This window comes from Azolla caroliniana, unplaced genomic scaffold (genome assembly GCF_043228905.1).
Source record: "Azolla caroliniana isolate FFs.n. ecotype wild unplaced genomic scaffold, voAzoCaro1.0.p SCAF_2, whole genome shotgun sequence".
Taxonomy (NCBI): Eukaryota; Viridiplantae; Streptophyta; class Polypodiopsida; order Salviniales; family Salviniaceae; genus Azolla; species Azolla caroliniana.
In genome coordinates this window covers 20,778,121-20,794,153 of record NW_028230437.1, presented here as the reverse complement: position 1 = coordinate 20,794,153, position 16,033 = coordinate 20,778,121, and the positions used below count along the sequence as shown (strand labels likewise).

The window sequence follows — 16,033 nt, the reverse complement described above, 5'->3', positions numbered from 1 at the left end:
AGGGCATATTGACAGCTATTAGCAAAAGACATTTAACACAATGGCAAATCTATCGGTCAAACAAGTTAACACAACTTTTCGTGGCTCTAATAAAATACTATCGCAACCAAAAGAAGTTCACTTATTCTATGACTTTTTTAGTATCTAGAAGGAATATGGTCAATAGGGGAGTATGACATGCTAGTCATCTTGAAAATTAGCCAAAGTTAGGCTTTTTTAAAGTTTTTCAAATATCTGAAATTCCATCATGCCTTTTATATATTTCTATATAAATGCCCAATTCTAACTACATGGGTCTAGCCATGGCCTTGGTAGCAAGAGATGAGGAGATGAGCTTAGACCATCATCATTTGCAGTTCTACCAAAAGAGCAATGGACCAAATATTGCCACTCCACATAATTCCTCGACACCTCACACTCTAACCCCAAACAATCATTTCAGCCCTGCAACCAATTCGCCTGAGCACTATAATGCTTCCTCACATACCCCTGCTCTAACAGGGTTCCATACACCCACCAGACACTCCTCGTCGAATGATATCATAACAATGGCTACTGGTAGCAATACACCACACACTCCTCGGACTCCATGGACACCATCGCGCCTCTTGAATAGCCCTATCGGTACCCCTGTCCGAAAGGTCATGACTAATATTAAATCCTACCTTGAAGATGTTGGCCACTTGGCTAGGTTCAATCCTCAAGATGCGTGGCTTCCTATCACCGAATCTCGCACTGGCAATGCTTTCTATGCAATTTTCCATAATGTTAATGCTGGAATAGGCTTCCAAGGGCTCCTCTTGCCTTACGCAATGTTCTATCTCGGCTGGTATGATATATGATCGTCATCTTGTATTTTAACAAGCATTAACTATCGCATTTACATGTCATTATGAGCCCCAAATTAAATCAGAATTTTAGCAGCCACAAAACTAGAGTACAGTCAGCTAGATCTCGGAGATTATCAATTTTTTCCATGTAGAGTTTCTGGGGTTTGGGTTTATATAAGCTAGCTAGAATTGGGCGTTGCATTCATTTCTCAAGTGGATCCCCCCTGATGGTACACTACTCACACTGTTCATGCAAAGGACCTCTACACAGCATGGGAAGTGGATAAACCTAGGAGAGTCCAATCCTATCTATAAATTTTTGTCTTTCTTTGCTTTCAAATTGGGGCATAAACTTGCAACATTCTGCATTCAAAAGTGATTTTACTTTTCTTCAGCTTAAAGTTATCTAGCCTTCCATTCCAGGACTTGGGGGCTCCTTTCTATCATAATTGCCTATGCCTGGCAACTATACACCATGTGGATCCTTGTTCACCTACATGAAGCCATCCCCGGAGTTCGACACAATCGCTATGTTGAATTAGCTCAAGCAGCATTCGGTAATACTAGAAATCAATGCTATATTTCAGACTTCAACCATCATCATCATATATAATACTCGAGTTCATTTTACATGAATTTCTCATTTAGGTGAGAGGTTGGGATACTGGTTAGCCACTCCACCCAACCTCAATCTAACCGGAGGAACTTCGACCACACTCATTGTTATAGGAGGAGGTACCCTTAAGCTCTTCTATAAGATAGTTTGTGGACCCCATTGTGGAACAAGCCCCCTTACAACGATAGAGTGGTACCTTGTTTTTGCCATATTTTGTATTGTTCTGGCGCAGCTTCCCAATATGAACTCTATCGTTGGACTATCCATGGTCGGGGCCTTGACAGCTATCACATATTGCACCATGTTGTGGATCCTCTCGATAAGTCGAGCACGGCCAGCGGATATCACTTATACAGCTGAACTCGGATCCTTTACAGCAACCAAAATCTTCACTGTTTTGAATGCACTCGGGATCATTGCCTTCTCATTCCGTGGTCACAATGTAGCCATGGAAATCCAGGTGGATCTCATTCTTTATTTTTCGTATCTGGCATTTGGGCACACATTCATCTGCAAGATGACATACATGTCCGTTTTAGTAACTATTGAACTTTCTCCCCAATATGTTTCTAGTACAGGTTGATTTTTTGTAGTAAACTTTATGTTGTGATTGCATATCTAAGGCTACCATGCCTTCAACTTTGAAACATCCAGCCCACGTTCCGATGTGGAGAGGGGCAAAAGTTGCAAATTCAATCATTGGGTCATGCTACTTGCCGATAGCCGTTGGCGGATACTGGGCTTACGGTAGCGAGGTACGTATGAAATATTAACATTGAAAGAATTCCATATACATGAGCTAGTAAATATATACATAAAATCATCATTAATCTACATCCAAGGACAAGATCCACTGATTCAGAAAGAATCTGCTCATTAGAATTATATTCAATGTATGGTAATTATCATTGTTGCTCTCAACTTATAGTTGGATCATCTTTGGATATTTCCAAATTATAAGAAAGCTTCATTCAGAATACTCTTCAGAGTGATCCTTCTCAAACTCCCTCTTCGTACAATTTCTTATGACATTTTGACTTGTTTTTAATATACTGGGGATCCTGTAGTGTGATGCACCAGAAAATCCCTCTTTATAAATTGCTTTAATTTAGGCTTTCAACTCTTGTTTCAAACACTGCACTGAAGCTCTTCATTAGCTAAAGCGTAGCATAATATCATGCCTGACAGGGAAAAGACACTGACCAAATATAATTCTTTTTTGACAGATGCTAAGTTCAGGCATTCTTTACAGCATCTATGCATTCCACCAGATGGACATATCCAGGCCCATAATGGGATTCCTCTTCATATTGGTAGTCATAAACTGTTTGACAACATTCCAGATGTATTCCTTCACAATCTTTGACAGTTTCGAAGCCGGGTACACAGAGAAGAGAAACCGACCGATAAGCAAGCAAACAAGGGTGATCTTCCGATCCATCTATGTGTTCACAAATCTCTTGATAGCAGTAGCCTTTCCATGGCTTTCAAGCTTATCAGGGCTCTTGGGCGGATTAAGCAGTGCACCAGTGACATTTGCGTACCCCTGCTTCATGTGGCTTGCCATTAAGAAACCACCCACTTACAGTTTTAGCTGGTACTTGAATTGGACCTTGGGCATCCTTGGAGCTCTCATGGCTATCGCATTCACAGCAGGAGGCATTTGGAGTATTGTGCACTATGGCATCACCCTTCACTTCTTCCAGGCGTCTTGACTTTAAAATTGCAAACAGCTTCCAATATCATAGAATAACCTCAGCACTGAACACCACACATAACTTAGAGAGAACAACCTACATGATAGGTATATATCTGAATCACACATTGAACCCAGTGAGTGAATCCATCTGAATAACACATTTAACACCCTGTTTGCAGTGATTAGATTAGAATACTGTATCACCTAGAAGAGGATACATCTTAATCAGACTAGAACCATAGATTTAACATTTGATTCAATATTCAGGCAGAAAATTCTATAACTTCAACTTAAAAGCAATGAGCATAGTGGCGCTTCTCTTCATATATGCGAGTGACATGAACATTCACAAGAGGCAACCTCTAGTGCTAATATCATTGTTTCTAAACAAATAACATACATCATAATATTTTTGTTCTGCAGGTTGATAAACTATTATAGCTATTATTTACTAGCATTTACTGTTAATTATGATTGATATATGCAGACAACCTGAGAAACTTTGTTGGAAGAAACTTGCGGTCTTGATTTCTGTCAGGGAAACCTGAAACTCTCTATTAGATGGTGCAAATATTTGCATTATACCCTAATTGTATCTGTTCTGCTTCATCATATCTCCACATTAGCAAGCACCCTCAAATCCACAAGAATATCCATAAATACCAGTTGGAAAACTCAAATCGCGAAAATCAATGGATAATCCCTCCACGCTATTTTGTGGTGTGGACTATCAATAGGCAAATTTCGTTTTTTGCACATGTATGAAGGTTCATTGCTGAGTAGGTAGGGAGACAAGAGTGATGTATGAACTGTTCCATTTGTCTCATTTTGATAATGTTAGCTTGAAGCACGACTTCTTATACACGTATCAAGACTATGGACCTAGTAATGGTAAGTTCTTGTGTCCAAACTTGTAGTTAAGAAAGCTGTGGTTCTGTTATACTTAAATGGAAGAGATAACAAACTCGTACTCTCTTTTAATACACTGTTCCTTTGGAAGGATGAAACGAGAGTTGGATGGGCTTTAGTGATTCATCCTAAAATCTTCATTGCATGCCAAACATTTGTACAGCCATGGAGATGGTATAATTATTTATCATGTTTCAGCAATGGGACCTCAGTGAGACAGTTTCTCTTAAAACATGAGAGGAATTCAATGTTCCCTTCTGCTCCCTTCAATGGGGACTCTATCCAACCTTGACACGTAAAACCATGGCTCTCAACTCCTGCAATGACCTTTCCAATAACCTGAAAAAAGAAGTATTATTTAAGAACCTTCCTTGGTGAAATTATGCTTATAGGCTTAATTAGATCAGTTTGGATCACTCTATGAATCTTCTTAGAAAGATAGAAACAAAGATATATTAATGTTTTGAAGAGGCCAAAAATTGAGATCTGATGGAGCTTGTACGAAAGAAATAAAATAAATAATATATTAACATCTCTAAAATACCATAATGGACCATGAACCGAACAAGGTGAAATTGAAGAATACTTCAGGGATTTGAAAACGGTAGGTTTTTGGTGAATTTTTCTATAAATTGTTTGGATGCCAAATCTAGTAAAAAAATTGTTCGCCCTAGATTTCAAAACACCCATAGGGTACATGCCTTCAAAGAAGGCAGTGCCAATAAATATATATTTACCTCTTTGCGATATTTAAGATGATGCAAGGATAAGTACACACAGAAAAGAAAGGAACACATTTACTTGTTTATGATCACATTTAAAACAATGTATTTCCAATCATTCATCAACCTATTTACCTCTTTGCGATATTTAAGATGATGCAAGGATAAGTACACACAGAAAAGAAAGGAACACATTTACTTGTTTATGATCACATTCAAAACAATGTATTTCCAGTCATTCATCAACCTATTTACCTCTTTGTGCACAGCAGGATCCCTTACAATCCCACCACCACCAACCTGCAGAACTAACATTCAGCTAGTTAAAATACAATTAAAGAGTGAATCAATAAACAACCCGATACTTCATTAAAATTTAGGGAAAACTCTGAAATACCCTAAGGTTTTCTATTTCCTGAAATGGCCCAAGTTTTTGTCATCTCCCACAGGCCTCAGTCAGCATCCATAACTGGAAGAATAGGGATGATTGACCATACAATTCCTTAAATAGTACATTGACCATGTTAATACCTTAAATAGACCATATGATTGCTCGAGAGGGGGTTGACAAAGGGGATTTGGGGAAATAAAGAAAAACTCAGAGGTATTTCAGAATTTTTCCCTTCAAATTATTGTCTCCTGTTTTTCACTCTGAAAGCTTTTCTTTTGGATGTCACCATCATCAGCTTACAACTAATTACCAACATACTCACATCATTCTTGAGGCAGACCTAAAGCACAGCCCCAATTGTTAGGGACTGACGAGCCTGGGCACACTTTCCTAGGTAGGAACTATCATTTACTAGGATAACTACGTAGAAAGTGTGTAGCAGTTTCCTTCACAAAAGAGTGTTAACGGTTTCATAAACCTTTGTAAGAAGGTATTTTGCACCTTGAAGCTTGCTAAAAAGCTAGCCAAATATTTGTAATATAATTCTCATTAATTTAAGCATCTACACTCTTTTATCTGAACACTCTGATTCTGTTTACCTGTTCCTTGATTACAGTCTTAATATACCATTTATGTTTATTATCTGAGAACAATATATAAATTCAGCGCAGAGATTAGTTTAAAGTCTCTTTGTGATAGATGGTTTGTGATGTTCCTAAGTAGCTCGAAAATTCGTGCACAACAGTTGCAATCATCCCCAAATAGGATGCTGTAAAGGAAATAGCATGAATGGATATTACAAACCTGTGACCTTTGTGCTTCAAATTGAGGCTTAATAAGTGTAATCAGCATTGAATCAAGTTTCATCAAAGAGCACACAGCAGGCATTACCTAAAACACGAAGAATCCAATATAAGTGTAGTGAAACTGCTAGCACAATGGAAACTTGATTATTCTAGTTAAATGATAATACCATGAGAATTGAAATAAAAGACAAGTCAAGTGTTGTAATATCTACAAGCTCTGGAAGGCACGATAAGTGCCGTAGATTTGTTCTCTCGAGGATATGCACTCTTTTATCAGTTCTGATTCTTTCAGCCACCTGAATTAAAATCAACACCGAAAATCAGTGACAGAATTAGGGATGCAGAATACCACAAATTTGAAAAAAATAATCATCATTAATCTCCCCAGTGAACTGTGAATAATTTACTGCTCTCAGTAAATATTTAGAAAGAACTAATGCTGAGAAAATGGAAAAGCTCTGAGAAACCCTAGATTTCTTTCCTCTTTTCATCATCCTTTATTTCCCCAAATGCCCTTCGTGAACTTAATCTCTACCAATTAACTATATGTGCAGTTCAAGTTATTATACAGTTACGTTATCCTCTTTATCAATCCTATCTGCTATTTGAGCAATTACATGGTCAAGTTATCTCCTTTCCCTCCAGAGCAAGGGGTTGATCAGGGATGTTCAGGGATATAACAATAACTCACAGACAATTGGGGAAATAAGAAAACTCGCTGTATTTCAGACTCTTTCCTCAGAAACAAATACCTGTCCATATCCTACATCAACACCATACACATAAGCTGCGCCTGATTGCAGCAAACAATCTGTGAAACCACCCGTTGATAGTCCTGCATCGAGGGCGACCTTCCCAACAACATCGCAGTTGAAGTGTTCAATGGCAGCCTCCAGCTTGTATCCTCCTCTGGATCAAATAGTAAGGCCTGTAATTGATTGTCTTTATAAAGAAAGAAAGCAAAAAGATACAATAAATCAATGCCCCTTAAGAGGCCAAATTGAAAAATGAGACTAAACAAGAGATAACACCTGAAAACGTTGTCAATCTTGGCGAATTAAAAACCAGAATAAACATTAATAGAATGACTCGGGCACCAAGAAATACCACTCAAGATACATGGACATCTTGATAAGTTATTTTCGTACCTCGGGCACATGTTTCCCTAAAGTTAGCTGTGTGGCCTTTTCTATGTTCCACCTTTTCACTTACGTAAATTTTCATCAAGCAAATCAGAACACCAAGTTATTGCATTTGAGGACCCTATTTCTGTTATGGTGAGTTTTTAGTGTAAGTTGCTCATTGCCCATCTCGTTCCTTCATTCCCCAATTCATTGCAGTTTTTGAGTGTGAGCATTACACTGGAATTTTTAAGTTCTGCTCATTTTGTGCTTCATTCATGGATATATTGGAACCTGTTCCAATGGTTCTCATGTTCTACAAGGGATGCCTCGAATTAAAAATCCTAGAAGTCCAAGAATTCAAAAGATAGGCATGAATAGCTATGCCTGGTCTATAAGCACATCTATAAGCAAAAAAGGCCGACACCCCTTAGCTTAGCACCAACTCTATCATCAATATTCTGATCTACCATAAATTCAACAATTCACAGTGAACAGCACATTTATTGGAAAAAATATTCAATCTTTTTTAAAGCACGCTATATACATATAATATGAAGACCAAACCAAGAGATTATGATGATTTAAAGAAAATAAATATGACACCTGAACAGGAAGTGAAAAAATGTATTGAATTAAAACAATAAATGATGCTCTTTTAAAAGAATACGCCAAACTTCTCAATAAGAGATAGTCAAACCCTGGCCACCATAAAGGTTAGCAAAAAATTGAATGAATATATATGGTAAAGAACCTACAATCAAAAGAATAGTGAGAAGTCTGAAGATTCATAGTGTCATGGACACATCAAGACCATTGTATAGCTTATGCAAACTTTGCTACGGTATCAGCAAACAGCTGTCATTGCACGTGCTAATACTCTGAGTTTTTAATGGTGGCAGTATAGTACCTCCAAATAACCACAAGAAAGATAACTCTCCCAATCTCCAAACATTAATCAGGAAAGTCGCAAAAACATTGCTCGAGGAATACAAGCAAGAAAAGTACAATTTTCATACAAATCAAAGCGATCCTTCCCAAATAACACCCACTCAGACAGGAAAATATATCCCAATGTTTGTCCACTTGACCCAACTACATGCGCGTAAATGTTCTGTAGTAGAGAGAAAACGAATCCAGATCAGCATTAGGAACCAGTTTGCGGCTTGAACATTTTGATGGCATTTCCTATACGTTTTGAGCATTGGGCATTCCGAGAATAGGTAGATATCGTAGTTCCATACACGAAGTTTTTATTTATCAACTAAAACAATGCAAGAAATGGGCATGAAGCATAACTCACATGTAAATTCACAAATGTCCATCCATGAATTATTATTTGCATAGAGATTTCTGAGGACAGTTGAAAGAAATAGCTACAAGGAGCTTACTAGATATACAACAAAACATGTTGTTTCCACAATCATGGATGACAAACAATTGTAAAATTACTCTCATGTTCACATTCATGATGCATCTCACTCGCACAATCCTAATGATCTAAGCCATATGATGAGATAATTGTTCAAGCTCCTACCTGCAAACATACTTTGGAACCTCTGCGATAATATCGATCGCTGATTTGGAAGAAACGCGCACTCCTGCTTTCAATAGTGGCTGCCCATCTACAAGAACTTTTCCTAAATGCACCCATATATACAGTTTAAACCCATATTATTTCGACAGAATAGGGTTATTTTGGTAGAGATAGAGAGGGAATAGAAGTTTGAGAATTTCGACAGAGTAGGGTAGGGTTATTTTGGTATATCTGAATAAGCAATGGGGTAATTTCTAGGTTTCATGAAATATTGGGGGTATTTTTCTTAAATTTCCCGAGCTTATAATAACCACTCACCTTGGAGAATCCACGACTGGATTTGTGTCCTGCTATACTGAGGAAACTTCTCTTGGCAAAATTCATCAAGCCTCTGCTTCTGCTTCTTGATATGCACACTATATGAGAGGAAGGTACTAAAGTTTTGTTTATGGTTTGAAGATAGAAAAACACAAAAACACTTGCAGGGTAGCATCTGAATACAAGAAAACATGTCTATATGGATGGATGGATGGATGTCATGAAGTTGCATTTTTAAAACTTTTTCTTCCTAAAGAAAATATGTTTATTTATAGCAAATAGAACCAAAAAAAAAAAAAAAAAAAACTGGAACCTTTTCTCAGAAGTTACAACATCTAAAGAGGACGAGGAGGAAGGAAACGTGGCAAAACGACGAGGGCAAGGCGGAGTCAGGCGAAACCCGGATCGATAGGAGATGCAATCTGATAAGCTCGAAATAGACAGATGATGGTCACGAAGATGATGATGATGAAGCAGAAGAAGACGAAGATGATGGTGTGGATGGAAGGGAGAAACTCGTAAGGCCATGTCAAGGCCGCGCGGCATCATGTTACAGTCTGCTGCTGGGATAGAGAGTGGCCATGGCAGTGCAGGGACACAGAAGCTCTGCGTGTGTGTGTGTGTGTGGATATGGTAGAATCAGAGAGAAATTCTGCAGGATACCCTCCCCTGCCTCTCGTATGTTTTCCCGAAATTCTCATCCATACCCCTATCACACAACAAAAGAAAAGCAAAGCAAGGCAAAGCAAGAAAGAATACCCAAACAAGAGAGAGAGAGAGAGAGAGAGAGAGAGAGAGAACTCTGCAAGGTCATATATCATCATACTCGCCATTTGAATTGGTGTGTAGGGTGGCATTCAGTTTGGTGTCGTAGTATTCTTTAGATCCCTAGATAGAAGGGTTCTATACTTTGTAGTAAGTTAGTCATGGTGGTGTTTTTTTCTTTCGTAATGAAAGCCATTCTTTACGAAAAGAGAGAGAGAGAGAGAGAGAGAGAGAGAGAGAGAGAGAGAGAGAGAGAGAGAGAGAACCTTATTAGCTCATAGCATCAATCATTGGGGGATGCATTTAAAAAATAAAAATAAAACATTGTTAGAAGAACATGTTTCTTTTTTGTGAATCGGTGGAATTTGGAACATATTACGCATTGATTTCTTTCATGCTCGATGGCTAGGATGGTTTGGAGGTCTATCAGTTTAGTGTGGATGTCTCTAACTTCAGTAAGTCTATCTCTCCTTCAGTTGGGTTTTCGCACATATGGAGAACAATGAACCAATGCCTCGTTTCCAAATTATTTTTGAGTTCTTGAGGTATTGGGGGCTATGGTTCAATTGGAATCTATGGAATGGGTTCACTTTTGATTCGCAAGTTGGGGTGAGAAAATATGTTGTAAAGTTAAAAGGACTTCTTTTATGGTGATTGGCAGTGCTAGAGAAGTCATGAAATCACAACCATGAAGAGAGAGAACTCTGCAAGGTCACATATCATCATATTCGACATTATGAGTTGGCGTGTAGGGTGGCATTGAGGTTGGAGTCGTAGTAATATTTAGATCCCTAGAAGGGTTCTATACTTTGTAGTAAGTTAGTTATGGTGGTGTTTTTTTCTTTCATAATGAAAGCCATTATTTACAAAAAAAAATAAAACAAAGAGAGAATAACTTGAAGAAGAAGAGTCAAATGTTGTTTACCCACTAGTCGCCCGCCTCTTCTTAGTTACTTTGCCCTCCCTTTAGGAATGGACATAATAAAACTTATCGTGCTTGCTTTCTCTCTTAGATGACGTTGAGTTTACACACCATCTAAGCTCTCTCTCTCTCTCTATTTCTAAAATACACCCATCTTTTCACAACATTTGCATTATACCTCTTGTACTTTCCAAAATACCCTTCTATAGTCTCTACCTATATGCTTCTCTCTCTCTCTACAAACTCTAGTGAGAGACGCATAATAGAGAAATCATGAAGGCAAATTTTGTAAAGGGAGAGACAAATGGAGTAAGATATTGTAGAGTGGCAAGAGCCGTTTGCAGTCCATGACACACATGCATGCAATGATGTTGAAGGCATTCAAATTTATACTTATCACTCACCCCATTTAGATCAATTTGGAAGTGAAATCATTCTTTGGATATGTTTGGAATATGTCCCTCCTATGGGAGTAGTCAATTGGTCGGGCGAAGAGCCGACGATCGAAGACATGGGGAGTCGATTGAGAGAGAGTCGAGAAGGTGAGTCGACAGTGTTGCTGATGTGATCCAAGTCGAAGACACGATCGACTAGTCAAGCCAACTGGACAGTCGACACAGGAGTCGGCTAGTCGAATTGACTAGTTGACGAGTTGGTTGATTAACTGTTACTATTATAAGTATAGTAATAGGAAGATAGTAGTAGGGGCTACATTTGTAAATACCCTATATAGTGTATAATTATAAATACACTTAGGGAAAACGTAATAGGTGTGTGCAGAATAGATAGAGTTGTGAACCTCTGTCGAATATTGTATGCGACAGAGAGGAGAGAGTGCGCGAGTGAGAGAGAGCGGCGGCAAAGTTCAGCAAACATGCTAAGAACCCTAAGTGGGTTATCCTCTAAGATCATCAGAGAAGATTTGTAACCGTTTTCTATATTCTCTTGTATAGTGGATCTCTGTTCTCCTTGGTTTTCCTAGTTTAGGGTTTCCACATAAAACTGTGTGTATCATTGTGTACTTTGTTGTTTTGCATCTTTCGCCTGTATGTTTCAGCGTGTTCTATTTGTAGATCTACGATCCTATTTCAACAAATTGGTATCAGAGCTTGAGGTGCAAGCTTGGAAGGAGGTGTGAGTGGCTTCCCAGGTATGATAGTTCTAAACTCTCAGAACTAGGCAGACTGGAAGATAAAGATGGAAGACCTTCTTATAGTCAAAGACCGATATGAGATGTGGTAGAAGCTCTCAGGTCTATATGAGAGGAAGAATGCCCTCAACAAAACATCTCTAATGAGAAAGATCACGAGGCTAAAATAAAGGGACGAAGAAAGCATAGTGGAACATCTAAGCACATTCATGGGGTATGTAAACCAACTTGTTGCAACCAAGTTTCCCCTTGAGGATGCAATGCAAGCCATCCTCTTATTGTGTACCCTTCCGAATAGCTGGGAGAATCTAGTGGTGACTCTCAGCACCTCCTGTCAAGAAGAGAACTTGTCTCTACAAACGGTAAAGACAAGCATCTTGAACGAAGAGACAAGTGTGTCCTATCCTAGTCAGAGTCAAACTTGACTCAACATACCAACAGAGGAAGGAACCGGCAAAGAAGTCCACAAAGAAGGGACAAGTCCTAAGCTAGGTGCAAGTCCAGAGGCAAATTGGCATGCTTCTATTGTGTTTATAGCCCAAGGAGGGAGGGACATTACAATGTGGGATAAATACTCCCATTTTATCTCTAACCACTATTTTACATTGTACATGTGCACATGTTGCACACCGCCGACTTGCCCAGTTCATCTTGGTTTCACACCATAGTCGGAAATCTTCATGACATCCGCCCCCACCAAACCGCACGTCCACCGGTACATGCCAAATTCGGGGAAGGGTGTGAGATTCCGGCCGGTGAGAAACTGGTCTTCTGTAATCCGCATTCCGGCTGCCGTGTTGGCCTCGCCGGTCCGAACCGTCAGCTCCGGTTCCTTCTCCGCGTTTGCCTCCCCGTAGGCTCGTTCGACCCGTTGATAGGTCATTCACTACGATCCCGTAGTGTGCATGCTTCCCCGTTGGCCCTTCTTTCGACTGCATGTACTCTTCTCGTTCCTTCGGATACGCAGTGTCCTCCGTCAGAGGAGCACCTGTGATGGCCCGCTTGGCCTCCGTTGACCTTCGCGTCGTCCTGATTATCGTTCTGTGCTGATCTCCATCGCCTTTGTCCCCTCGCCACCACCTACCTTCTCCTTGGTCTTACGTTGCCACGACGGCCAAACTACCAAGGTCTCCGGAACCAGTGTGGAGGATCCCTCTCTGGCCTTCTACGCGAGATCACCTAGACCGGCAACCCATGTCCACGCTTGTATTCCCGCTTAGGCACCTTCGTGTGCCGCGCATCCCCTTCTTGTGCTCGGCATTGCCCGTGCCGAACTCCGGTTACTTCCCATGCACGTGTTGTCGGCTTTCAGTCGGCCAGATCGTGCATCACCGCTTCTCCGCATACCAGTGTCCTCCAAGTTCGAGGAACACCTCGTAGTAGCCCTCTTGGCCACTTTCGTCTTGCGTTGCTGCCACCGGTTCGGAGCCTTCTGGTTGGCGTCGTCCCCTCGCCCCCACCAGCTTGTTACCTCGGGTTTGGCTTGCCACTCCGACTGAGCCGCCGAGATCTCCGAAGCGGGTGTGGAGGATCCTTCTTCGGCCCTCGACCTGTTTCCGATCTCCAATCCATGTAGTTTGTTATGTGCCCGTGCTCTCGTTCCCAACATCGTCATGTGCCGTCTTCCGCCTTCCTTGTTTGGCATCGCTTATGCCGAACGTCGCCGTGCCTTATTTTGGCCCTCGATGGCCACACACACGTCTTTTGATCCGCTTTCGGGTGTGCCCTTTCTGGCTCAGCACACCGGTCCTTGATCGGGTGTCCCCAACAACTTACTGAAAGATCACCCTTGCCGTGTTCCAGCCCCCATGGCCTCCTTTGTTCACGTGACGCCTCGGCTATTCGGTGCTTCGGTTGTTGCCGCCATCGTCCCCTTGCCGCCACCTTCCATTACCCTCGGTCTCATGTTGCCATGTCGGCCGAACTACCGGGGTCTCTGGACAAGTGTGAAGGATCCTTCTTAGGCCTCCGATTTGTTGGGTCACCAACTCGTGTACCAAGCGCGCCCAATCTTTGTCTTGCCGACTCTGTCGGTCGGGTCCGTATATGGTTCTTGGCCGCCTCGCTAGCCTCATATCTCTTTTCACTCCGCGTTCCGCTTTCCGTTGTCCGATCACATTCTCATGCCGCCACCGTCCATCTCTCTAGGTCTCACGCCGGTTGCCGGAGTCTCCGGATCAGTGTGAATGTCTCCGTGGGACCTCCCCTTTGCCGTTTTCGCCCTCGTCCCCTCCCCGCCACCTCAGTATCTTGGTCCTTTGTCGACCTCGTTGCCGACCGCTGAAGTCTCTAGATCCAGTGTGAAGGATCCTCCTCATGCCCTCAATTTGTCTTCCCGACCCTATCCCAAGTCGTCCTTCTTCGCATGCCGAGAGGGTGGTTTACTCTACACCCTCTCCCGTGGTACCGATGTACCGTGATCCGGCCTCTTCGTAGGCCTGTTTCCTCCTCCCTTCCGGATCGGTTATCCGGAAGTCCGCTCTCCCGATTCTCATCCGGGCTCGTCCGATATCTCTCTGCATCACCAGATCCCATTCTCCTGCCGCCATCGTCAGTATCTTGGTCTTACATCGGATCTGATGCCGACTGCCGAAGTCTCTAACCTGGTTTGAGGTGACCCATAGGACCAATCTTCGTTTCACTGCTTCCGATGTACTTCTCTCGAACTCGTCGTCGACCTCCTTGTTGTGCTCCCGCCTCCATCTCCCATCTCTCTAGGTGTCACATCGGCTCTTGGGCCGGTTGCCGGAATCTCCGGATGAGATGTGGGGATATCGATTCCGAAACGACTCCCGACGACTCGTCCAAGGCCACGGACCCTTTTAGTGGTGTCGGTGGAAAGCATCTGCTCTATGATCGATCAAGCCCGCCTGGGCTTGATTCTCCAATGTCCGGAGTTTCGGCTCCGATGCTGATCCCGCCAGACTCGTTTTGTACTCTCGATCATCTTCTTCCTGATTCCCGACCTTCGCTCGGTCGGTCTTTCTCCCCATGTAAAAGAGTGTGGCTCGTCCCGCACCCTCTCTCGTATCGGCACCTTTATACCGAACCTGGCCCCTATTGATCGACTCTATTGCCTCTCCCTTGTCTTCCGTGTCTCGGGCCAGTTTCGGTCAAATAATCCACATCCAGATCGTGCTCCAACCGAATCAGAATGCCGACCAGTTCGATCCCCGGTCGGGTCGACTTCCGATTCCGCTCCCCTCGGCGTTGGCTCTCATTTCCTCTTTCTCTACCGCAGCTCCGTCCTCGACCTCCTCACAGGCCGTTTCCCATCCATCTTCGCTGGCATCGTGCCAGGACTCCTCGCTGGCGCCATCCATCTCTCCGGTCTTATGTCGGCACATGGGCTCGACTGCCGGAGTCTCCGGAATCCGCGTGGATGGCTCTTCTCCACTCCCGACCTCCTCCTTGGCTGGTCTTTCTTCGCAAGTCGAGAGGGCGTCTCGTTCCACACCCTCTCTCATGGTACCATGGTACCATTCTTCGGCCTCTGCCTAGGCCATGTCCGCCTTGTCTGGAAGGCCGACTAGCTTTGAGTCTTCGGAATCCTTCCATTTGCCGGATCTCTCTTCTTCTTCAACCATCGCCTTCAGAGCGGAATAGTAACCATATTCTAACGAACTAGTGCTCGGCCACAACCGAGTCTCACTCACTCAATGGAAGCAAATAGAAAATAGAGATAAGACGACACAGAATTTTAACGTGGAAAACCCTAACTAGGAAAAAACCACAGGAGTTCTCGGAACTTTGAACAGGATCACTATAGAGAGGAGGTATTACAATGAGAGTCTCAGAGGCAACGACCTCGAGCTCTTTGTCTTCGCCAACCAACGGTTACAGACAAAAACAACTTTTTGTATCTCTCTCTCTCTCGGTCTCTCTCTCTGTACAATGATACTCTACGAACAACTACAATGATAATCACTACGAACAGTGTTGCCCTAGTTAAATTTATACTTATAAAAAGTTGGGGCTATTTACAAATATGACCTCAATGGTCACGTTTGAACATATTTACTAATATTTTCCTATTTGCTGGTTCATACCGGATCCAGCCGAACTCCTTTCGCATCCATCCAATCCGGTTTCCGGATCTATTTATCACATATGTCGCTATCATCAACGCCTCAACCCAAAACATCTTGTGTAACTTGGCATGTGCCAACATACTCCAGACTCTCTCCATTACGGTTCGGTTCATCCTTTCGGCCAATCCGTTTAGGTCCGGTGTCTTTGGCACGTTG

At 42.2% G+C, this 16,033-nt stretch overlaps 2 protein-coding genes across 3 annotated transcripts; one reads left to right on the top strand and one right to left on the bottom strand.

The window, feature by feature from the left end:
- The first annotated feature begins 273 nt into the window (after positions 1-273).
- Positions 274-3,819, top strand: LOC147867558 (lysine histidine transporter-like 8). The gene is made up of 5 exons (XM_087315344.1): positions 274-829; positions 1,254-1,387; positions 1,479-1,906; positions 2,070-2,201; positions 2,673-3,819. Exons 1-5 carry the CDS (start codon positions 291-293, stop codon positions 3,159-3,161), a joined length of 1,722 nt encoding a protein of 573 aa, XP_087171470.1. The 5' UTR covers positions 274-290; the 3' UTR covers positions 3,162-3,819.
- Positions 3,820-4,176: 357 nt separating this feature from the next.
- On the bottom strand, positions 4,177-9,566 carry LOC147867557 (bacterial hemolysin-like protein). Of its 2 annotated transcripts, XR_015529364.1 has the most exons (9): positions 9,263-9,566; positions 8,950-9,047; positions 8,632-8,734; positions 6,726-6,882; positions 6,141-6,269; positions 5,972-6,058; positions 5,486-5,557; positions 5,032-5,076; positions 4,225-4,393 (listed from the first exon to the last, which is right to left on the bottom strand). XR_015529364.1 is itself a non-coding variant. In XM_087315345.1 (8 exons), exons 1-8 carry the CDS (start codon positions 9,496-9,498, stop codon positions 4,235-4,237), a joined length of 1,014 nt encoding a protein of 337 aa, XP_087171471.1. In that variant the 5' UTR covers positions 9,499-9,566; the 3' UTR covers positions 4,177-4,234. The 2 variants fall into 2 exon arrangements, 1 of the variants encoding a protein (XP_087171471.1); XM_087315345.1 differs by lacking the exon at positions 5,486-5,557 and having other exon boundaries at positions 4,177-4,393.
- Between the last annotated feature and the right edge of the window lie 6,467 nt (positions 9,567-16,033).